General features: G+C 44.3%; 1 protein-coding gene across 1 annotated transcript in view; it reads right to left on the reverse strand.

The window, feature by feature from the left end:
• Window positions 1–24,607, reverse strand: part of DNAH3 (dynein axonemal heavy chain 3) — a 399,027-nt gene that overhangs the window by 232,720 nt on the left and 141,700 nt on the right. Inside the window, exons 16-17 of the mRNA XM_083153252.1 lie at window positions 23,832–23,985; window positions 18,923–19,067 (exon numbers count right to left, since the gene is read on the reverse strand). Of these exons, the coding sequence (XP_083009378.1) occupies window positions 18,923–19,067; window positions 23,832–23,985 (299 nt within the window). The remainder of the gene's footprint in view (window positions 1–18,922; window positions 19,068–23,831; window positions 23,986–24,607) is intronic.

Below are 24,607 nucleotides of genomic sequence, written 5' to 3' on the forward strand. Positions count from 1 at the left end.
AGGAACGGCTCTGTGAGGACCCCACGCCATTTTTTTTATTATTTATTTATTTATTTATTTTTTACACACTGAAGCTGATACGAATTTGTATTTAAAAATATGAATTTGTATTTAAAAATACAAATTTGTATTTAAAATACAAATTAGTTTCGGCAAAAATACAAATCCATACGCCATTGGAAAATACAAATCAGTCCAATTTTGCTATGGGGCCTGCAATGTTCTAGTAACGCCCCTGGTTACCATTTATCAGTTCTTCATTCATCCATTCTTGTTATGCTGTGGTCTCAGTAAAGACTCGTTAACTTTTATTGCTGTGGTCACGTCTCAACCTAACTGTCCAGGGTGCCTCCTGATATGCACAACAACCTCATCAAGGCCCCTTGGTTCACTTACCAGTCAGCTCCTACACCTGTTGTTACCTCCAACCAGGATCTGACCACAGACAGTGACAGTCAGACCTGATTGCTGGGCTGCTAATTTTAAGAGCCCTGTGATCAGATAGCATCCACCTGCCAAAGTGAAAACCTGCCCAGTGCAAGGCTGTGGCCTAAAGCCCTGCAAAAATTTTGTAGATCGGCAAACTCATTATTGAATGATTTTCACAGTCTGTGCGTAACCAAGGAACTATTCGGCCAGGGTGATAGAAGTAGGATGATCGGGCCGGAGCTGATGTCACATACCCTTCCTGGAAATGCCTGAGCATGTCTGTGTTTTGAAGGATGAAGGGGGGAATTGGCACAGGCTGATGAAAAGGAGTAATTTACAGAGTTTCAACTGTACATAAGAAAACCAACATGGTTACTGCAACAACTAGATGATTCGCAGTGTCTGGTTGGTGGTGCTCCCAAAGGATGTTCAGCAATGAAACTGAAAAAAATGGAGGTCACGAGGATGACTACAAGAGAACATACGTGAGGTTTTTTGGGGCACACTTGACAAATAATTTGGGTGATATGATGATAATAGGTTAAAAATTAAACTTTATTAGGTATGCACTAAAAGAAGAGAAAAAAGTGAAACAGTCACTTTAATTAGCAAGTGAACAGATTGGTTACCTAATGGTGAGAGTCCTGAGCAATGTCATTGATACTGTAGGATAAGTATAGAATCCACCTGTCAACCAAAATCACACATGTAACGGCAATAATGATTCAATTAATCTTAATCCTAAGTATGGTTTGACAAAGGTGGTCTGTTTTTGACGCAAAGATACAATTATTTTATATACAAATATAGGTAGATGTGGCCTCCGTCCAACAAGCAAAGAATAAAGTGAAATAAATTGAAATAAGACATAGGGGGAGGGGCCCTAAACTGCACACCCTGGACATATGAGGTGCTACCTGCTGAGACTTGTAGTGCAGCAAGCAGGAGGAGGAGTTTGCAGGTGCACACTAAATATATATGCTAGACCTTTTAATATCTTGCTATATTGCATTTGAGGTTATTAGCATAGTAATGGCCATTAGTATGGGCTTATCCACCGCATCCAGGTTACCTCATTGGGACAAGTCCCTAACACTACTCTGGGACAGGTCCAGGGCACAGGGCCCCCCAGGCCAGCCCAGCAGAACCACTCCTTAACTAGCACCGCACCCACCTGTCCCAAATTGCTTTTAATTAGGTTGGAGTCCCAACATTCAAGACTGCACACCTCAGCTTGGCACTATGAGGGTAAGTCCTACTGTACATATATGCTGAGTGTTGGTCTGTGGGACTGTGTTTGGGGCGCTGGGCTCTTTGGGCTGCTGTTGCTGGGCTGCTCCATGGCATCATATCGTACACTTTCAATCACCCCTTTAGTTTGTTTAATATATATGTAGCACCCTTAACATTTATTATTACTTCTTACCTAGGTAAGTCCTATCACATATAATTTCCCCTATCCCTTTTACTATCACTTTAATTTCACACTAATGTGATGCCATGGGGTGGTTCTGCTGGGCTGGCCTGGGGGGCCCTGTGCCCTGGACCTGTCCCAGAGTAGTGTTAGGGACTTGTCCTAATGAGGTAACCTGGATGCGGTGGATAAGCCCATACTAATGGCCATTACTATGCTAATAACCTCAAATGCAATATAGCAAGATATTAAAAGGTCTAGCATATATATTTAGTGTGCACCTGCAAAATTGAAATAAGAGACTGCAATATTAGAAGAAAAGGTAAAGAGTTGGTATAGGTTATAGGCTTGGGTCAGACACTGAGTGTTTCTGCTATTCCGTAGTATTACTACACCGGATATTCCCAGTGGGTCCTCCCCACGGGTACTAAGCCAGCCAATCACTGCTTAGCTGTTGAAATCGGTACGGGATCAGGCGATCCAGTGATGTATGATAGTAAATTTACCAAATGAGAGGGCACCTGTGTTGATACCCAAGGAAAAGTAGGATGCTTCTGCTTTCAGAGGTGCCAACAGTACATCACCCTGTTACCTGCCTGTATTGCAGGGAGATTTCTAGTATGACACGACTGATGAGAGAGCATGGAACAAGATGGAAAAGTAAGAGATGGGTTGGTGTCTCCGGCGTGTCTCACCTTCTGCTGTCCACCATCTACTGATAGTATCCAATGGTGGATGAGAGAGGCGAGTGACGTCCACCCCTTCCCTGAGGTATAAGATATCAGGCGTAAATGAGTTGGTAAAAGAAAAGGGGAAGGGGGGGGGGAAGGAGAAGAGGAGAGCAGTCTAATACTTGAATGTAAATTAATGTGAGTACAGAAATAAACTATTTCTGGGGTGAAATGATGGATGTGTCCTCTTTGCTGGTGCAAATGGTTGTCACCAGTATCAGTATAGTTTTACTGGGACCACTGTGACAGCCTGAGGAATTTGATCCTAAATTGCCTGGTTTGTACGATTTTAGAAGGGCTTTTTGGTGAATTGACATCTGTCATTCCCCTAATAATTGACCAGGCAAAATAATCATCGGTTGCCGTGGAATGCAGTAACAAAAATGATGAAATATACTGTGAAAATTGCGGTGGTAAGTATTGTTTGTTGCTATGCACAAAAATTGTACTATGGATTTGACTGAGAGTATACGCTGAAAAAGACAGAGTATGGTAAATATCAGGCTTCAGATGTAGCCGCCAAGAAGGCTACAGTATCATTGTTACAATCACTGTTAAATTATACCAGTAACACATGAAAATATACGCTGTGGAAGTCAGAGTATGAAAGATATCAGGCTTCAGATTTAACCAACGGGTAAGCAGTAATATTTACAATCACTTTTCACTTATCCTGGTCACAATGAGAGCAGGCACTGTGGAAACCAGGGTATGATAAATATCAGGCTTCAGGTATAGCCAAAGTATAAGCTGTGATTATTACAATTACTTATCACTTATACTAGTCAACAAATACAATACATTGTTGCGGATGGAATGACCCATACAATTAACGCTGTTTGGTCTCCTATACTGAGCTGAAAGAGCCCCGGCATGCGTTGGGTTACCCGTGCAGATTCTCAGCGCCGGAGTGTGGACGCAGGGAAAAAGCGTTCATCAGGGGGGTACTTAGCTTTGATTGCGGTGCCCGTAGCCTGTGAAACGGGGTGAACCGCATGAGGTGGATGCCATGGTTTGTCACTGGAGATGGCGGTGGAAGCGTGGTCTGCTGAAAGTCGGTGCCCGTCACAGGATTGACGGGGACTCAGCGGGAAGTGAAGTGCCGGGATCGGCAGCAGGGACGGAGGCTGGAGGTGTGTCAGAGGCGTCGTCCTGACACGTGTTTCGCTGCGGCTTTGTCAAAGGACGCTGTGAGGGCAGTGATCTGACGCGGGGTTCAAATGGGCAAATATTACTGCTTACATGTTGGTTAATTCTAAAGCCTGATATCTTTCATACTCTGACTTCCACAGCGTATATTTTCATGTGTTACTGGTATAATTTAACAGTGATTGCAACAATGATAGCCTTCTTGGCGGCTACATCTTAAGCCTGATATTTACCATACCCTGTATTTTTCAGCGTATAACCGATGATTATTTTGCCTGGTCAATTGTTAGGGGAATGACAGATGTCAATTCACCAAAAAGCCTTCCTAAAATCGTACAAACCAGGCAAATTCCTCAGGCTGTCACAGTGGTCCCAGTAAAACTATACTGATACTGGTGACAACCATTTGCACCAGCAAAGAGGACACATCCATCATTTCACCCCAGAAATAGTTTATTTCTGTACTCACATTAATTTACATTCAAGTATTAGACTGCTCTCCTCTTCTCCTTTCCCCCCCCTCCCCTTTTCTTTTACCAACTCATTTACGCCTGATATCTTATACCTCAGGGAAGGGGTGGACGTCACTCGCCTCTCTCATCCACCATTGGATACTATCAGTAGATGGTGGACAGCAGAAGGTGAGACATGCCGGAGACACCAACCCATCTCTTACTTTTCCATCTTGTTCCATGCTCTCTCATCAGTCGTGTCATACTAGAAATCTCCCTGCAATACAGGCAGGTAACAGGGTGATGTACTGTTGGCACCTCTGAAAGCAGAAGCATCCTACTTTTCCTTGGGTATCAACACAGGTGTCCTCTCATTTGGTAAATTTACTATCATACATCACTGGATCGCCTGATCCCGTACCGATTTCAGCAGCTAAGCAGTGATTGGCTGGCTTAGTACCCGTGGGGAGGACCCACTGGGAATATCCGGTGTAGTAATACTACGGAATAGCAGAAACACTCAGTGTCTGACCCAAGCCTATAACCTATACCAACTCTTTACCTTTTCTTCTAATATTGCAGTCTCTTATTTCAATTTATTTCACTTTATTCTTTGCTTGTTGGACGGAGGCCACATCTACCTATATTTGTATATAAAATAATTGTATCTTTGTGTCAAGCGTCAAAAACAGACCACCTTTTTCAAACCATATTTAGGATTACGATTAATTGAATCATTATTGCCGTTACATGTGTGATTTTGGTTGACAGGTGGATTCTATACTTATCCTATCAATGCGCCGGCTATAGTGACATTGCTCAGGACTCTCACCATTAGGTGACCAATCTGTTCACTTGCTAATTAACACAAGTGACTGTTTCACCTTTTTCTCTTCTTTTAGTGCATACCTAATAAAGTTTAATTTTGAACCTATTCTCATCATATCATATCACCCAAATTATTTGTCAAGTGTGCCCCAAAAAACCTCACGTATGTTCTCTTGTAGTCATCCTCGTGACCTCCATTTTTTTCATGTCTGTGTTTTGCCTGTCACTCCTAGAATGCTGTCTTACTGTCAATCAACATACTAACTGCTTGCAATTAAAAAAGACTACACAGAAAAGCAAAAACTTGCAAAGTCCTGCGCCGTGAGTGAGTTGACTTTACTTAAAACCAATAAACCAGATCTTAATGTAATACGCAAACACTGTCACTCCCCGTTTTATTGCTGCTGTTCTGGAGGGGATAGCTCAGTGCCCCGAGATAACTAGCAGATGGGGAAAGAAATAGAACTGCGCAATATAGGGGGTAACAGTACATGCAATTTATTTGCTCACTAATATGAAAAACACATACAACATATCAGACATACATGTAAATAATTAAAAAACAAATATAAGAAAAATACATAAAAAATACATAAAAAATACATGCAGATATAAGATATTTTAGCACAACCAGTTGTGTCTTATCAGTATGCAGGTTTGTTAAAATATAAAGATTACGCTTCCCTTGAGGTTAGTCACAGTCATATTAGTATGTTAATTGGTTAGAATGGCTGGTTTGGTTAACTGGTTATGGATTAGTGGTTAGATTTGCAGTAAGTTTAAGTTATACTGTCCAGGTTTTTTATGTCTGGCCAGGCAGTTTGTATTTGGGGTACCTTACAGCTGCCACCTGTAGTTCCTCCGGTCTCCCAGTTGATGGTGCTGAATCACCTTTGAGTACAACTTTATCTGGAGTCACCTTTGGGTGGGTGGGCTGCTTGGTTTCTGTATGATCTCCCTTTGGTGCAATAATATGAGGTTTCCAACGCATTTCCCTGCCTCCGGTCACGGACTCAGTGGCTTTCTCAAGGAAAAAGAAATAGCAAGAAACTTTCTTGCTATTTCTTTTTCCTTGAGAAAGCCGCTGAGTAATCTTTATATTTTAACAAACCTGCATACTAATTAGACACAACCGGTTGTGCTAAAATATTTTATATCTGCTTGTATTTATTATTAATTTTTCTTATATTTGTTTTTTTATTATTTACATGTATGTCTGATATGTTGTATGTGTTTTTCATATTAGTGAGCAAATAAATTGCATGTACTGTTACCCCCTATATTGCACAGTTCTATTTCTTTCCCCATCTGCTAATTAAAAAAGACGATGAATTTTATCGCTGGATGGCCATGCGCATGCACACTACGATCCATACGAACTACATTCAATCATCAACTGGCCAGACTGAAATTTTTGTTCCAGAGATCAGGTCTGCATAGCCCCAAATATTTTGTGCAACTCTATTGAATATATGTTGTGTGAGAGCGAAGTTGAGTAAGGATTTAGTGACCTCTCAATCAGGGCCATCTTAAGAGCAGTGAATGCTCTTGGGCAAAGCAATGCACTAATTCAGACTTGAACGCAGGGCAAACTTGCTCTCAAAATGGGCAAAACCAGGTTACCTGTGCATGGGCACCTTTACTGCTTTCCAGGAAAACACTGTAATGTTGCATTTCTTATGCAGATACGGCGCCAGTCACAAACTGAATATAGACATGGCACATATAATTTTAATCAGCAGAAGCTGCTTGTGCATCACATTCTGCTATTTAATGCTATTTAAGCGAAACACTTGTAAAGTTAACTAGCAGGCAGGTAGGTGGGCAATGTAAAAACAATAGGCTGTTTGGCACCCTTTTCTGTACTCAGGGCCCCTCCCTATATAGGTGTTCCCTTTGTCCTCCCTGTTCCGACCCTGCATATTGTATGTTCAAACACGCTCCCTGTGAGGTTATCATACTCACTGTAAATCTGTAATTACTATATTTTATTAGGTGTAGTAATTAATGTACTATTTTAGTCCGTCGGTACCCTCTTATTCTCCATAGATGTTTCTATCCCCCAAATCTGTGTATATTTCCAGATCAGATCGCTCTTGCCCTAATATGGTCTGCCAGGAAATACCCAGGAAATAATTCACCAAAAGGTTATGTCCCATTACCATACTTTTGTTCCTGCTATCACAGGAGGGTGTTAGCTGAGGGACAATCTTCACAGGGGGTGATCCAATTCCCCTGCTACCAACAGGAAATGTTCACAGGGGGTAATCAGGACATAATGTAATCAGACTATGATTGTGTCTCTACCTTCAGCTCCTTTGTGTCAATACCAGACTTAGTGGAACCCGGCACCACAGGGGGTGATCAGCCCATAACGTAATCCTGTGTTGTATTGTATCTTGCTCTGCATATCCCTGGCCACTTCCAGACTTACTGGAACCGACCCAGCAGGGGTTGAGAGCAGCAGTTGGACAACTGTGGATTGAAGGTGGGATATACCTTATGCTTGAATCCACCAATCAGGAACTTGGGCAACCCCACAGATGATGCGATCACCGTGGGAATTTGAGAAGTTTTTAAAATGACTTGCAGACTAGCCAGGAAGGGAATTGATGGACTGTCCTGGACTAAGAGGTTATGCTCTGTCTAGGTATCGTGTGGACTTATATGCTATCACTGCTGTGTGGATTAAGTGATAGTTTTGTGCTTTGGACTGTGATGCTACAAGGACTTTGCTACCCGGATGTTTTTATGCTACCATTTGAATCTTTTTCCTGTCTTCATCTACTTTCGTGTGCTGTGATAAAAATAAACCATATTTTGGTTTCATCTGCTCGGTGTCTGAGTGATTGAAGAACTCGTACCCTCGCATTTGGCGGCAGCGACAGTGGGATCATTCAGACACCAACCATCGAGCACAGAAAACACAGAGGACAGAGGATCAGACCATATGTAAAGAAACGGAAAATGCAATAAGGTGATGTTCAGCAAGTGAGCAGGTGTCATTCCTGTGGAAAGGGAAAATGTTTCCAAGGAAAGAAAATCGATGCCTCAAGACCCCTGCAGCAGAGGAGCTCAGGGACGGAGGTTCTTCAGTGTATCGGCAGGCTGGGAAGCCGGATCTGTTATTTATTGTCAGAAAAATGCAGTATATCTGGAAGTACTGGGAAGAAGCTCAGCAGATGGTCAGCGGGTGGAGAGTATCCAGCATACAGGACAAGTTGTGTTACCTGGGGGATGCATTCCTGCACTGTAAAGGTCAGGCCACCTCGTGGAATCTGCTGGGGGAGCCAGAGTTTGTAGAATTCACAGAGGAAGTGATTGCTACAGTTACCCAGATGCTACAAAGAGGACAATATTCTGAGGCTGAAGGACAAGTCCAGAATAAATTGATGCCCCAGATAGAACCAGAGGAAAGGTCTAGAAGGGGGCTACTGCAATCTGGGCAGACAACCGAGGGGTCTGCCACGGAATTAATTGTTACCGCAAGAGAAGGGTCGTTGTCAGGGGGGCCCCTAACTGCCCTTGAAGAAATGAGTATGGAAGAGCTGATAGCAGAATGTCAGCTGCGAGGTATACCCATCCAATTCTGCACTCGCGGGGAAATCCTTCAGCAGATCCTTCTCGATCAGGGAGATCCTACAAAAGCATTTACCGATTATCGGGCATGTATCCTTTATTTCGGTGCACAGCTGAGTGTGTGGGAACAATTGGAGTGTCTGGAGGAGTGCTTTATTGTGGCAGAGGAAGAGGCGATTGATCGCGGGCTCCTGGATACCCCAGCATGGCAAGATCAGTGTCGCAGGGGGCGTGATGAAAGGCACCGCCTGCAACAGCTTCTCCCACAGCCTAGGGGAGAAGCTGCTCAGTGTTCTATACAGGGGAAGGTTATCCCCAAAATGAAGGAAGTGAGGCCTCTGAGCCAGGCACCCCGGGAGGAGCTGCACTACTGCTTCCCTTTTGCTGAGGTGGGAGATGCAGAATTATTAACCTTCTGCCAGGGGATCTATGAGGACTGCGTCCAGGAGGAGATCACCGTGGTTAGAGGAGTATCCGACAACATCCAGGCCACCAGCACACCAGTCACAGATGACGTCGTGTTTCGGGCTGCCCAGCATACTCAGCTGGGGAAGGAGGCTATCGCGGAGAAGGAGGTGTGCGCAGAAGTAGCTGCAGGTGAGCATCTGGCTTTTAAGGGGACAGAGCTGACACAGCCTGTCCTGCAGCCACCAACGGAATTGTTTGTGATGGAGGGTCCCTCCTCAGCCCTGGACATTGAGACCAAATGCTGGACTGAAATTTGCCATGCCCCTAGTTTGGGTTTGGGGGAGGAAGGACATGACGGGGTGGTGGAAGTGCCAGGGCCAGAGCCCCTATATTGGCCTGCTGTTTGGCCCCTGTTCCTTGGGCAAGAGGGGGAGGTGGAAAGTGGTCCCTGCCCCATTGTGCCCGAGGCAAAAGTATTAGTAGGTTACAATGTTGCAGAGGGGGGGTACCCAGAATCCGAAGAAGAGGAATCGCTACATCCCTTGTTAGTTCCAATGTATGACTTAGACTGTAATCATGCCCTTGCTGGTTCTGCAAACCAGCCGCCTTTTACAAGATGGGTTTGGTATGATGTCACCCTGTGGGACTCAGGTGGTAAATCCAAACCCCAGATTCTCTGCTCTGCATCCCGCTATTCCAGGTTGTTATTGGTTCCAGAACAGCTTGGTACCGGGACTACAATAGTAGGGGAAGGAATGTGAGGTTATCATACTCACTGTAAATCTGTAATTACTATATTTTATTAGGTGTAGTAATTAATGTACTATTTTAGTCCGTCGGTACCCTCTTATTCTCCATAGATGTTTCTATCCCCCAAATCTGTGTATATTTCCAGATCAGATCGCTCTTGCCCTAATATGGTCTGCCAGGAAATACCCAGGAAATAATTCACCAAAAGGTTATGTCCCATTACCATACTTTTGTTCCTGCTATCACAGGAGGGTGTTAGCTGAGGGACAATCTTCACAGGGGGTGATCCAATTCCCCTGCTACCAACAGGAAATGTTCACAGGGGGTAATCAGGACATAATGTAATCAGACTATGATTGTGTCTCTACCTTCAGCTCCTTTGTGTCAATACCAGACTTAGTGGAACCCGGCACCACAGGGGGTGATCAGCCCATAACGTAATCCTGTGTTGTATTGTATCTTGCTCTGCATATCCCTGGCCACTTCCAGACTTACTGGAACCGACCCAGCAGGGGTTGAGAGCAGCAGTTGGACAACTGTGGATTGAAGGTGGGATATACCTTATGCTTGAATCCACCAATCAGGAACTTGGGCAACCCCACAGATGATGCGATCACCGTGGGAATTTGAGAAGTTTTTAAAATGACTTGCAGACTAGCCAGGAAGGGAATTGATGGACTGTCCTGGACTAAGAGGTTATGCTCTGTCTAGGTATCGTGTGGACTTATATGCTATCACTGCTGTGTGGATTAAGTGATAGTTTTGTGCTTTGGACTGTGATGCTACAAGGACTTTGCTACCCGGATGTTTTTATGCTACCATTTGAATCTTTTTCCTGTCTTCATCTACTTTCGTGTGCTGTGATAAAAATAAACCATATTTTGGTTTCATCTGCTCGGTGTCTGAGTGATTGAGGAACCCTCGTATCTTCACACTCCCTCCTTTCCCTGATTTGCCTCTTCAAAATTTAAGAGCCATAGGTGGTCGTATGCGCAAGATACACCCAACTGCTTATATGGTTGTAAATGTAGTGCTTTGTATGTGCAAAAGTATAATGCAAAAGTATAATGCATATTTTATGCTGTATAATGCTTTTCAAATCCAACTCATCACTACTCCTTGAATGTCTCATACACTGTATCTATAGACTACACATTTCACCATAGCAGATTAACGAATGGTATTCTCTTTTGTTCTCTTCAAATACATTGAAAGTCAAGTTTTGAATAATGAATGAGTAATAATCATTCTTTTGTGCATTCCAATATAATGCACTACAGCTGCTGGGCTGAATTAGTAGGTGCATCTGCAATATATACAAACAAACCATAAAATGTTCTATTTGTACTGTATTCTATAAATTCAAGCTGTTAAGTAATCATTATGCAAAAGTTTTTTTTTTACCAGTAGAAAACCTAATTGTTTAAAGCAGGGGTTCCCAATCTTTTTTGAATCACGGCACCCTAGAGTATCAGAATTTTTCCATGGCACCCCTAGGCCCCCCTCCCCAAATATATAAAATTAAGTAGATTGTGTTTATATGTGCTTCTTAGGGTCAGTTATGTGTTAAAGGGCAGGATTTGCTTCTGCTTGTATGCATATTTTATGATTGGCAGCCACCAACACTGGTTTTGTCCATAAATAATTGATCATAAATAATTTTAATTGGTCCTGGACCACCATCCCGTAGCACCCCATGCAAGTGTCACCCCAGGGAGCCACGGCACATAGTTTGGGAATCACTGGTTTAAAGCATTATGTGTCCTCAACATCTCTAATGATCTGGCATATATTTATTCACCCAAAGTAAAATAACTATACCAGAAGATCTCCCGATGACCTCTTCCAAGTATCCTCTCATCATTGGAGGTGTCTGCCCCTTTTGCCCTTAGTTGCTAGATAAAATATTTGTTCTTGTATGTTTCCATTATGTGCTTATGTGTCTTGGGGGTGTTCTCAAGTAAGCTTGCAAATATTAAGGGTCCCCAAATGTTTGAAGGAGGGACCACAGCAGATAACTCCATTTCTGCTGCTGCCCCATCAATTCAGACAACAGCTGTTGCCCTCATCAGTCTGTATGTGAGTTGCAAAGTTGTAAATTATACCAAGCTGTACGTTCCAGAGTTTGGCCTAGGCAGGTAACGCTATAGGCCACATTCTGCACATGCAAGGCCAGCAGTCCATAAATGCATAGAAGGACTATGGCTCCAGAAGTAGAGGTGCAGTGTTCAGTTTTGTGATCATTTCAGGTATAACACACTGCAGGGACAGGCTCCATTCAGAGCCCCTGTCTCTACATCTGATTAATAGTACAGTGGGCTATCTATCATTTTGTATTACCATGAATGAAGGAATAGTGGTGAAATTATAATTAATGGGTCTATAATTATTAGGTCTAAAAATACTACATAAAAATGATAGATGAAGGAACTTAAGTGTCACACTTCCATTGGATTAACAGCCCAGGTAAATAAAACACCCAGATATATCCAATCGATGCTGGCGGAGGCACCTTCCTCCACATTTGATGGTCATGTTCAGAAATCTGGAACATCTGGCTGGAGGTTATTAATCTCGTCTCCCGTGTACTCCAAATTCCGTCCCATGTGAACCCACTTTTTTCTCATTCCTCTGGGTCAACAGCAACCAGACACCAAAACAAATTAATATGTCATATAACCTCTGCTACCATCTGTGAAATAACTGTTGATTTGTAGCAACCTGCTCTCCATTCTCTGAATTTGATAACTTAATTCTCTTATTAATTCTCTTATTTGGTATACAGTATACACCACATGGAATATATGACCAGTATTATGAACAATTTATCCAAATCATTTGATCGAGTTTGTGGACCCTAGCTTGCCACACAAAATGCCCTTTCACCATTCAAGGTTGGTTGACAAACCCTACAAACTTATTTGGTGTCCACACATCTCATACTCTTTTTCTTTCTCCTCCTAACACTGGGGTTAGATGTATGAAGCAATGATAAGGGAGGAGAAGTGATAAAGGCCCTTATTCTGATCGGTGCGGATATTCCCGCATTCTTACGGAGCGGTCCGTACGCCACGGTGTTTTGCCGCGTGCGGCCATCGTCCGTAGAAACGCCCACGTGTCCTCCGCATTCGGACGGACTCACTCTTTAAGAACAGGGCGTGTTTACGGACGACATACAAACCATGCGTGTGCGGGAGAAACACTCCGATTATGCACGGTATTACAGAGTATTACAGAGTATGCTTGGGAATACCGCATCCGAACGGGAGCCAAGCGGTGCTACCGCAGGTAAGCGGAGTATTTACGCCAAACAACCCACTATTATGTATCTTCTGCAATACATCACATGACCCACTTATTCAATTACCTATCCTCATAAAAAACTTCTTATTTGGAATTGGAATCAATTAGATGCCAATATATCCTTACAAGCATGCCTAACACATGCATTGCACACATTAACCCTTACAGCAATTGAAGCAGCAATGGTTTCAATTAAAGCACTGACAAGCGTCCTATTAGTGAGTAATGAGTAAAGGAGTAGATTCTATTGGGTTCAGGTGTTAATGCTTGTAGTCATTAGGCGTACGTTCGCCTACCGCATGAACGAGTGGTGTCCGCAAAGCAATAGTACACTTGTGGACACCGCACATTTCTGCCCTTTTTGGTCGCGTGCATTCGGAGTGCTATCCGAATGTACGCCCCCCAACATAAGTGTACTCCCCCGTGTCCGCCCATGTTTCCGCCCCGTTTTGCCCACTTTGAAACTACGCCCATGTGTCATTCCGCATGACGCCCATAATACGCCCATATTTCCCGACTGATTGCGGTGCACAGTTTTGTACGGGATTTGCCCGAACAGGTACGGAGTCAATGCGTGGCACATGCGCGTTGCGTTCTCCACGCATGCGCAGACGCCGTAAAGACGCGATCCGAAAGTATGCGGTAAAGTACGCGTCAATCAGAATAAGGGCCAAAGTGCCTGGTACTTCATCACCGGCCAATCAGCTACTGACTGTTAAGGTAGAGGCTGGGTTTAAAAAGGAACAGTCAGGAGCTGATTTGCTGGTGATAAAGTACTAGGCACTTTATCACTTCTCCTCCCTTATCACTGCTTCATACATCTACCCCTTTGTGTCTAATATTTTTCTCCCGTGGTTATTTTGCAGTTTGCCGTGCAATCAACGGTAGCAACATGACTAGCATGTTGTGGCACAAGGTCACCAGAGCCTCCTTCTACTCAGAAACCTTGCTCAAAAGCTTTTTTCAGAGTATCAAGCAGAATGATTCTGACGAGATGCCTATCTTTTTCTTCAATTAGCCTTGGTCACCCTGGCATTCACCTAAACTATGTGCATTCACCCGGCATTCACCTAAACTGGCCCATGTGGTGGAAATGTTGTCCTCAGTGATGGCAGATGCAATTTGGTTGCAGTGCTCCTCATGTTCCAGGGACTGCTACCCATGGCAAAATTCTGTAAACCACTAAAACACAGTGGTTATTCGGTGGTGTTTTCTTATAGCGGCTCACAGTTGGTCAATACCCTCCTGCTTCTGTAGACCACTCATTTTGTTGTAGAAGATCTTGGCTCTCTAGTGGCCTATGTTGAGCTCCATAATGTGTTTGTGAAGGAAGTGTACAAGCTGACTTGTTGGTTGTGCAGTGCTGTTAATATACAGTTCAGTGTCTGATTGTGTCTATGCTACCTATCCACTGCACATCTGGAAACTTATTGCACATCCCTCGTATGTTGGACTTTAATTGTATTTGGCTATGTTTTGCCTTTGATGAGCATTGTGTATTATGGTGTACACCTATTGGGGGCCATTCAATAAACTTTATGTTTATAATAAAATAAAAAATAAAAATTCTCGGCACACATTTGTGCAATGTAATAAAAACATTCCTGCACATTCTCAGAGGCACTGAGAGAGGTGTGGGTATAAACTATTGGGGCCAGAGCCTAATAATGATTGTGTGGTCATAGCCTCTTCAGCTGACACTCGTGACCATTGCCACATACCCAATGTGGCATGGTCACGCTGACACTCTGTCGTCACAACCCCTCTTCATACTGGTGCTCAATACCTCTTATGACAGATCTAATCACTACTGTAATATATACCATAAATAAAGCTTAGCACAGAAGTGTACTAGCGGAAAGACTGGATATGTGAGTGAGTAAAGTGTGTCCTAATGTGTTACAAGGTATTTACTCTTACCTAATCCCAACGTGTATTTTGCATAGCATCATACTTGTAAAGTTAAGTCTGGGATCATATTATTTTGGCGGTCGGGATTCCGACCGCGGGGATTCCATACCGAATCCGTATACAGAATTGTGCACCCCCACTGGCATCATACAAGATCACTGCATAGCCAATCAAATGATATTGCTTGTGTCTGTGCATATTAATGAAAGACAGAATGAGAGATCATTTCTCATTCATTAAATCATTCAATGCGTAGTGGCAATCTGTGAAATCCCAAGACCCTCAGCACAATTGCTGGTCCTTTACATGCGGACGCGGCCTTAGGCAGAGGTGGATTTCAGAATGGTGTTTGTAGTTAAGTGGGCGCACACAGTGAAATATGCCTGTTGTGCATGTAGACACACTAGAGAGTATTGGTGGTCGGTTCTGGCTGCATGAATCAGGAAAGCAATAATAGTAAATGTAAAACATGGCATGTTAAATTATTTTGTGGTTAAAAATTCTATAGCCAGCCTTGGGAAATCGAAGATCTTTTTTTGTAAAGGAACCTGTGTGAGTGTTAAAAACATGGGCTTATGTGTTCAATTAAAATGAATGTGATGCCAGACCAATTTCTTATGTCCTGCAATAAATCAATAATATGTGTAGAGAATTGTGTAAGTAAAGCAAAAAAACAACAAAAATACTTTGCAGATATTTCTCGCTCATTTCATCTATTTTCTATTTGCTGGAACAGACCTAGCAGAAAAGGTTTGTCCTAGTGAGGAGATAAAGTAGCCCAGTGCTGCCTTTCACCTTTGCGAAAGATGGCAAGTACCCTGTTCCTCTAAGCAGGGCCATAACTAGGTGTGTGCCAGTTGGGCCCTGCAATGTAGCACACTATGGCGCAGCCACCCACCTAGTCTGCAGAGCAGAGAGACGCTAATAATACCTTTAGGAAAGCCGCTGAATGCCTGAGAGCCATGACACACAGCTCTCTTGGTTAATCAGCAGCCACCCATTGATTCAATGGGGCTTTTGAAATCTCCTGCTCTCTGGCAGCATGTTCTCAACTGGCGCCTCTCCTCTGCTCCTCGGCGCTGGCCTCTCTCCCCACAGCAGTCGGGCAGCAGCAGGATGGCCCTGCTGGTACCCTTGCACTGCCAACACTTCCACCCACAGCACTGCTCACTGCAATGCTGACACTGTCAGCACCGCTGTTTCCCTCAAACGGAAGACATTTTTGCCACCAAAGAACTGAGTACACCACCAGCACATCTGTACTGCCGATACAGCCCGCTCTCCTGTACTGCCAACACCCCACTCTGAGGACACTGACAGCAACCCTGCTCTGCCGACACCCCATGTCACAGTAAGTGTACTATGGGTGTATCTGACCCATGCTGTATCCAATCTGCACTCACTACTTCACGGCCCTCAAACACATTGGAAGTATATCTTTCTACACTTCTCTACATGTAAAGGTTGGTTTCATTTTAGGTAAGATTCATTCTAATACCTGCTTATATATGTCAAGGTAGTTATTTTATAACCATCTACACCCATTCAGAAAGTGTTTTGGTATACTTTAAGGCCAGTATTCAATGCCTCAGATTCGCCGTTTTTTTCAGTGAATCTGGCAATTCGCTGGGTTAACGGCGAATTTTATGTTAGAAAAAACAATTCGCCATATTCAATGGAGGCAATTCGCCACTAATGAACAGCGAATGTCTGCCGATTCGCCGTAAATGATTCTCCGCAATTCGCCTGTGATTTTCAATGGGGTATTTAGTGGAATTCGCCGAGAGTGTATTCAATGCTCAAATGGAGAACTGCTTTCTCCATTGAAATTTGCCATGATTCTCCATTTAGCATTCGTCAGCTTTTTATGGAGAACTGAACATGTTTCTTTAGAAATAAATGTTTTATTTCCTTTTTTTTTATGTAAAAAAAATCAGTTTTAATTTAATCTGATGGGTCTTGCTTATATTCACTCATTACTAGCGCCTCTTTAATATATCTAGAAGTTTTATTACATCCCCCCCCTCTCAGTGAACTGACACAGCCAGCTGAGCAGCGAGGGGGGGAGACATGAGCTGACAGGCAATTGCAGTCATGACTGCAGTGTAGGTACCTTGTAATTCAGGCAGGCTCTGGTGGTCTGAGGGAAGGGGAGAGAGCCCGGACACTGATCAGCACGGAGCCCCGACACAGCCTGAGGACGGGGACGGCTCCAGCAGCAGCAGACCTCCGGCACACCCGGACATCTGATCAACACGGAGCCCCCGCACAGCCTGAGGGCGGGGAAGGCTCCAGCAGCAGCAGACCTCCGGCACACCCCGACATCTGATCAACACGGAGCCCCCGCACAGCCTGAGGGCGGGGAAGGCTCCAGCAGCAGCAGACCTCCGGCTCTGGCAGCCCCAGCGTGGTGATAGCAGATGTCAGTGCTGGGACTGCTGGAGCTGGAGGCCTGCTACTGCTGCTGGACCCGTCCCCTTCCTCAAGCTGTGCGGGGGCTCCTGGCAGCATCAGCGCGCTCCCCCGCTGTGACTCCGCTCAATCCCCTGCAGTGGCATTGTAGCCACAGCAGCAGGGGAGAGAGCCGAGTACAATTCGCCGCAGAGGGTAATTATCGCCGTCAGGGGCTGAGAGCCCCTGACGCGTTGAATAATGTGAACGGGTGGCTGCTGGCGAATCTCCCAGCAGGGAGAATCTGGGCGAAAGTGCATCGAATCCTACACAGGATTCGCTGCTGCCCTCGACCCCCGGCCATTTAATACTGGCCTAAAAAGCAGGACACTCAATTCACAGGAGTCGACATGTATCAACTTTTTCACTGTAACACAAACATAACAATTTTTTATATGGAAAAAGACACATAAACCACGTCTAAGAGCAACAAGGATGTTTTTGGACTCAATTTCTACTTGCACTGTGACGCTCAGATATACGGAAGGTGTCGGTGTGAAAACGGACAACATCCGTCCTTACACGGTGGCGTACGCTCTGATGTACGTCAGGTATCGGTGGATAAGAGGGAGATCCGTCTGTACACGGTGGCGTACGCTCAAGTGTACGCCACTCCCCATTGTCGGTGTTTGTGACCGTCTGTGTGCGGCTGTTCTGTGGGTGGACTTTCGCTCACCGCGAGCGTACGGGAAACATACGGTAAAATGGACCGTACGTCCGTTTGACCGACCTAACCAGAATAAGGCCCTGTATCTGCCGGACACTTTATCCAACCTGAAGTATCCAAACTACACTATACCCGCACTGTGATCGCAGTACAAATTTGTTCTCAAAATGGGCAAAACCATGTGCACTGCAGGTGAGGCAGATGTAAGAGCATGTGCAGAGAGAGTTAGATTTGTGCGAGTTATTTTGTTTCTGCGCAGGGTAAATACTGGCTGCGTTATTTTTACACTGCAATTAAGATTTCAGTTTCAACACACCCCACCTAAATTTATTTCTGCATATGTTACATCTGCCCCACCTGCAGTGCACATGGTTTTGCCCATTTTGAGAACAAATTTGTACTGCGATCAGATCTGAATAAGGGCCCGTGTCTGATGTGCGCTTTGTCTGACTTGCACTGTATCTGACCCACACTATACTACGCAATGTATCTGAAAGACACTGTATCCAACCTGCACTTTATCCAACCCACACTATATCCCGCATTGTATCCGGCCACACAATATCCAGCGCCCTGTATGCAGCTGCAGTGGAATGTGGGACTGTGTGAATTAATGTGAATAACATACACAACTGTGTGGTGTATTGTGAATTGGTTATAATTTGTGGCCACACCCCTTCACTGCGAAGCCACAAACCTAAATTTCCATTGCGTGCCTCTGTAGTGCACTGTCCATATTTTCAGTATGGGGTGTGGGGAGGAACCAGTTCCCTTTCTGGCAGCCAGCACCAAAATGTCTAGTTACAGCACTGCTTATAAGAAGTAAGCATGGAAAAAATCATGTACTCACCATTCATCCATTCCTCAGATTTAAGATGGAAATGATATGCAGTTATCCAGAGTTGTTCGAAAGGCACCTTGTTTATCATTATCTCTTGCAACAAAGGGAATTGACTTTTCTCCCATTCAAGTAACTCCTCTTCTTTGTTGATAGCCTATAAAAATCACTATCAGTTTAGGAGGAAGAAAGACTTGACAAATGATAAGGTAACAAAACAAATCTGATAACAATACTTTGACTTTGCGGCTACTAATATACATAATCATATTTATGTATATATATTGCATATTATGCTGTCAAAATGTAAGTCCCAGATCTGAAATCTTATACATAAATGCTTTTGGACATAAGTTGATTTTATTTTATACTTATTTTGTCATTAAATCAGCAATGCCCAAGCTGTAACTTTTTGCCTTCTGACTTGTGGAACATTCTGTTTAATGAGTATGTGAATAAGAAATCTGATACATGTTTGCATAGTGATGCAAGTGATACAAAGTTTTCAAGAGGAGCCCAACAATAGGCGTGGCAACAATGATGCATGTGTTTCGTTGGCGTATGGAGTAGCAAGGGGACACCATCTAGAAGTACTGTATAATGAAACTGACAGGTGGATTAAATGAAATGATCTGATGAAATGACACAGTATAGGGGGCATCAGTGTCAGTGGCGTAACTAGCTTTTGGGCGCCCCCCCGCCGTTAAAGGGAGGGCGACCACCCACGCACCCCGCCGCACCAACCCCCGCCCACACCGCCGCACCAACCCTCGCCCGCACCGCCGCACCAACCCTCGCCCTCCCCGCTGCACCAACCCCCGCCCGCACCGCCGCACCAACCCTTGCCCGCACCGCCGCACCAACCCCCGCCCGCACCGCCGCACCAACCCTTGCCCGCACCGCCGCACCAACCCTCGCCCGCCCCGCCGCACCAACCCCCACCCGCACCGCCGCACCAACCCTCCTCCGCCCCGCCGCACCAACCCCCGCCTCGCCGCCCATGCAATCCCCCCCAAAACCCGCAGTCTTACCTACGCTCAGTACGCGCTGGTCCCGGCTCCCGTCTTCTGCTATGAGGACCACCACAAAATGTCCGCCCCCATGCAGCAGACAGTTTCAGAGAACTGTCTGCTACATTGGGGCAGACATTTTGTTGTGGTCCTCACAGCAGAAGAAGGGAGCCGGGACCAGCGCGTACTGAAGAAGACACTGACAGGTAAAGACTGCGGGGGATGGCGGCGGGGCAGCGGGGTGTAACTATAGCACTGCAGCCCCAGGCGCCTGCACATGCACAGCGCCCCCCCGCGGTCGCGGGGGCTGCGGTGCTATAGTTACGCCCCTGATCAGTGTGTACCCGATATTTTATTAGCCATAGCTATGCGTGGGATGGAACAGAGATTTGTGTCATTAAGGCTCCAGCCCTAGCTATTCAGTGAGACAGCAGAGCCGTAGTGATGAGATTCCTCATGATTATCATCATCAATCCTCCGTTCAGGCCTTTAGTGAGGACCTGTTGCTGTTCTGTTGTTAAGGTAATTGCACTGAGATTAAAGATTGGTGTTGTGTGTGTCTCAATTGTTGTCACTTTGTGTGTTTCTGTTTTTTGGGTTCGCCTCCTCTACAACCTCTTCTGGTTCTATATGTCTTTTTTGGGGGTTGGGTGTTTTGACTGGCGTGTTTCCCGCTCCCTCTAGAAGACAGGCCATTCTGCCTGTCTCTGCATCTAAAAAATTGTTCCCCAATGTTTCGGAAGTGTTGGGTGGTTGGGAATGTATTTCTGCTTCAATGGTTGTAGTGTGTGTGGTGGCTTTAGTCTGATTTGTCCTATCTGTTTCAATGGGTAATTGATAATCCCTAAGGGTAGTGAACCAGCCTTGGTCAAAGGAGGTCCGGCTAAGTTGTCATAATCAGTCTCCTCCACTATTTCATACACTGAGAAAGATGTATCGTTTGTTGATTCTAGGGAACTGCTGACAGTGGTGTTGATCTTAGTGTGCAACTTTTCCTTGTGCAAATTTGACATGAATTGTTGGTACATCAGGCCTGTATTCTTGTATTGTGGTCTGTGGCAGAAACCCAGAGGCGCTGTGGGGACCCGGAAGTGCAGACGGCGCTCTCCATTGCCGAGGGACTATTGAAGACAGGTAAGCGTGTACCGCGGGTAGGACGTGACGCCAGCCTCCCGAATGTGGACTATTCCCTGTCACTCTCACCCCCCACTGCCCAGACTACCCATCCCCCTTGCCCCGCACAGACCCCAGCCCCATTCACACATCCTGGTTACAGATATTCACATTTATAGTGAATAAAAACAATGCAAACCATCTCAGTATTACTCAGTCTTTATTTAAGACAGGGGTTCCCAATCTTATTTTAATCACGGCACCCTAGAGTATAAGAATTTTTTTCACAGCACCCCTAGGCCAAATTTATTTTAATTAGGTATGATTTATATGCGATTCTTAGGGTCAGTTATGTGGAAAAGGGCAGGAATTGCTTCTGTTTGTACATATTTTATGATTGGCAGCCACCAGCACTGGTTTTGCTTATAAATAATTAACCATTAATAATTTGAGTTGGTCCTGGTCTACCAACCCAGGGCACCCCTGCATGTGTCCCGAGGCACCCCAGGGAGCCACGGTGCACAGTTTGGGAACCACTGATTTAAGAGGTATTCCGCCCTATATCCTACTGCAGGTAATCCAGACAACTAGGTACCGCACAATAAAACACCCAGGACACCATCACCTCGCCTGGGCTGTCACTTATTAGGAAACATAACACAATAGAGGGTGAGCGCTTAGCTACCACCATACTTATCACTTTATCTGGAGTCTGGACGACTCAGCTAAGCAGCCCTCTCGCTGAGACCGGATTCTGAGCGCAGATACTCATTCTCTCAAGTATCATACCTATTTTACGTGTCGACCTTCAGTGGTCGAGCCAATGCATGTCGACCTAATCAGCTGACCTAAAGGCTGTTTCCCATACTTTGTGCTTTAATGATGTCAATAGTTACTAGCAGCCAACAGCTTACAGGAAGCATAACATTTTCTGTGCTTAAATCTAAAAATGGCCCGTCAAAACCCGAAGTCTATATTTTCTGATAAAAAGTTTGATAAGGTTCTGTTCCGCCTACCCAGGGCCATTATAAATGTATTTCAAATACGTCTTTATTGCTAGTAGTGGCAAAAAATATATAAGTCCTTGCTCATCTGTGTATTTACTATTTCAGATCACGACTTGTTCCATTTTTATGCATTAGCCACGTTTAATGCTTAGATCTTTAATGCACTAATAAAACATCAACTATGGAATACCAGTGGGTATAATAAGGATGTGGAATAGAAACAATAGAAGTAGAGAATTTCAAAATAAGCGTATTATTATATTTTAACAATGCTTTTAAAAAGTGCTGTCTATTAGATCTCATTTAGTGTAATGTATTAGGATATAAAGCTCAGTGTTAAAGATCATTCATAATCATCTTGTAAAATGCAAATAAGGAGTAATGCTTCCAGTATAATAGGTACTAAACAAGGAACACAACACAAATGTGCACTCTCCTCATTATTCTTCCCATCTGCTCATAATCACTAGGCAGATTTCAGAGGCACTTACACATTCTAGAAATGCTACTCAAAGTAAGCTTTTATCTGGATTTAATGAAGTGAATTTATAGGGAAAAATATTCAAACTGCAGGCACCTTTTAACCTTATGAATAGAATATTGACATTAGGTGCACAAATAAATGTTTCATTACCTTAAGAACTGTGAACATTATGGGCCTGATCATGGGTTAATGTGGTTGGGAACGAGGTGGAACTGAGTACCACCACCTCTAATGGTAAGAGGAACTGAGTTCCACCTCCACCACAGCCCTGAAGAGTAATTCCAACAGAAAAGCCTGTCCCAGTGGCTTCTTCTCCTGGTGGGCGGGCTGCGGGAATGTTCACCAAAAAACGCGACGTTCTCGTGGTAAACGGGACAGTTGGGAGGCATGCTGAAGTGATCAAGAGACACTAAATGGAGCAGCCTCTGTGCATGCTGAGGACAGGGTGAGTGGGGAAAAGAGAGAAGGGGAAGCTGCTGGAGGGACACAGGGCATAGAGCTGCTGAGGGACATGGACAGTGAGCTGCTGGAGTGACAAATCTGTCTAAGCAGCATGACTATGGACATTGGCCTTTATTCTGGTTCACTCGCAAAGGCAAATTCCTTCTCAAATGGGCAAAACCATGTGCACTGCAGGGGGGGGGGTGTAACATGTGCAGAGAGATTTAGAATTGGGTGAGTTATTTTGTTGCTGTGCAGGGAATATACAGGCTGCTTTATTTTTACACTGCAATATACTGTAGATCTCACTTTGAAGTAAAACCCCACCCAAATCTAATTCTCTCTGCACAAGTTACATCTGCCGCACCTGCAGTGCACATGGTTTTGTCCATTTGAGAAGGAATTTACCTTGCTAGTGAACCAGAATAAGGGCCATTATGTGTATAACGGGGACTTCTGTGTGATTTGATATGAATCAAAGGCACTACATGCGACCTTTATCCCTTTATGGGAGGTACGACACACATTTGTTGGCACTGGTCTAGGCACTGCCTAATTGTGGGGGGGGGGGGTCTTTGTTTGGGGAAAGGAGTTCCACCACCAGCCAAGTGATCAGGTAAGCTCTGCTCCACTCTGCCCCGCACTCGCAAAATCCTGCCCATGTGCATGGCTGCAAATTCATGCAAACAGATGAAAGATTATTATGATACATACTGTATGGGCCAACGTATGATTTTAGAACCCCAAAACACCCCTGTAGTGTAGCCACTTCTAGAGTTATCTCCCCTCGTTCATACTATATATGTGATGTTCTACATTGACATCACATGAACCTTGAACTTCCCTATATTATAAAGTTTACCAACCTCAAACTCTGCTAGGGCTGCAGTCAGGTTCTGGTCCAGCTCCTTCAATTTTTCCACATTATTTTTCATCTCCTCCGTAGTCATCGTCTCACGTTTTTTAAAAGCTTCAATTTCTATATTGTAGCCATTGAGCATATTATTAAACTCTAAACGCCTATAAAGGAAATGAAATAAGTTTATCCTTATAGTAATTAATCTTATATTTTGCTGAAAACATATAAGTGAAACCTGAATAAAAACGGGATGCACGCTTATACGGCCATGCATGTTTTCCTGATCAAGAAGGAAGATGGGATAACTGTGTGCAAACCCCACTGCTAAATAACAAATAAACGTGACCACTATTGGGTAAAAATAAAAATAGTGTTTTTATTTATAATACACATACGGGATGATATGGATAAAAATGATATATTATACACAGTCAAAATTGAGTAAAATAGCTAAGGAGTGTCTCCTAATACCGGTATACACTAACCAGACAAACAAACACAAAACATAAAATTCCTCTGGGCCTGATTCAGTGTCTTATATCAAGGTAGTTGATATAGCAAAAGTCCAGAATGATTCCCACCTGGGTAAACAAGTCCTGCAATGTTTAGATAACCGCTATATTATAGCTGGTATTAGGGTCTTTGGAGAGATGAAAAGGGTAATACCTTCAATCCAGATACTCACTGACCACAAAAATCGAAAAATGTCTGCCGGCAGACTTAACTCCCACTGCGATACTTGATAGACAGTAGGGAGCCCGATTCCTCTGTAAGTCCCTTCTA

Source organism: Crinia signifera, chromosome 7 (genome assembly GCF_055691185.1).
Source record: "Crinia signifera chromosome 7, ASM5569118v1, whole genome shotgun sequence".
NCBI classification, from domain to species: domain Eukaryota; kingdom Metazoa; phylum Chordata; class Amphibia; order Anura; family Myobatrachidae; genus Crinia; species Crinia signifera.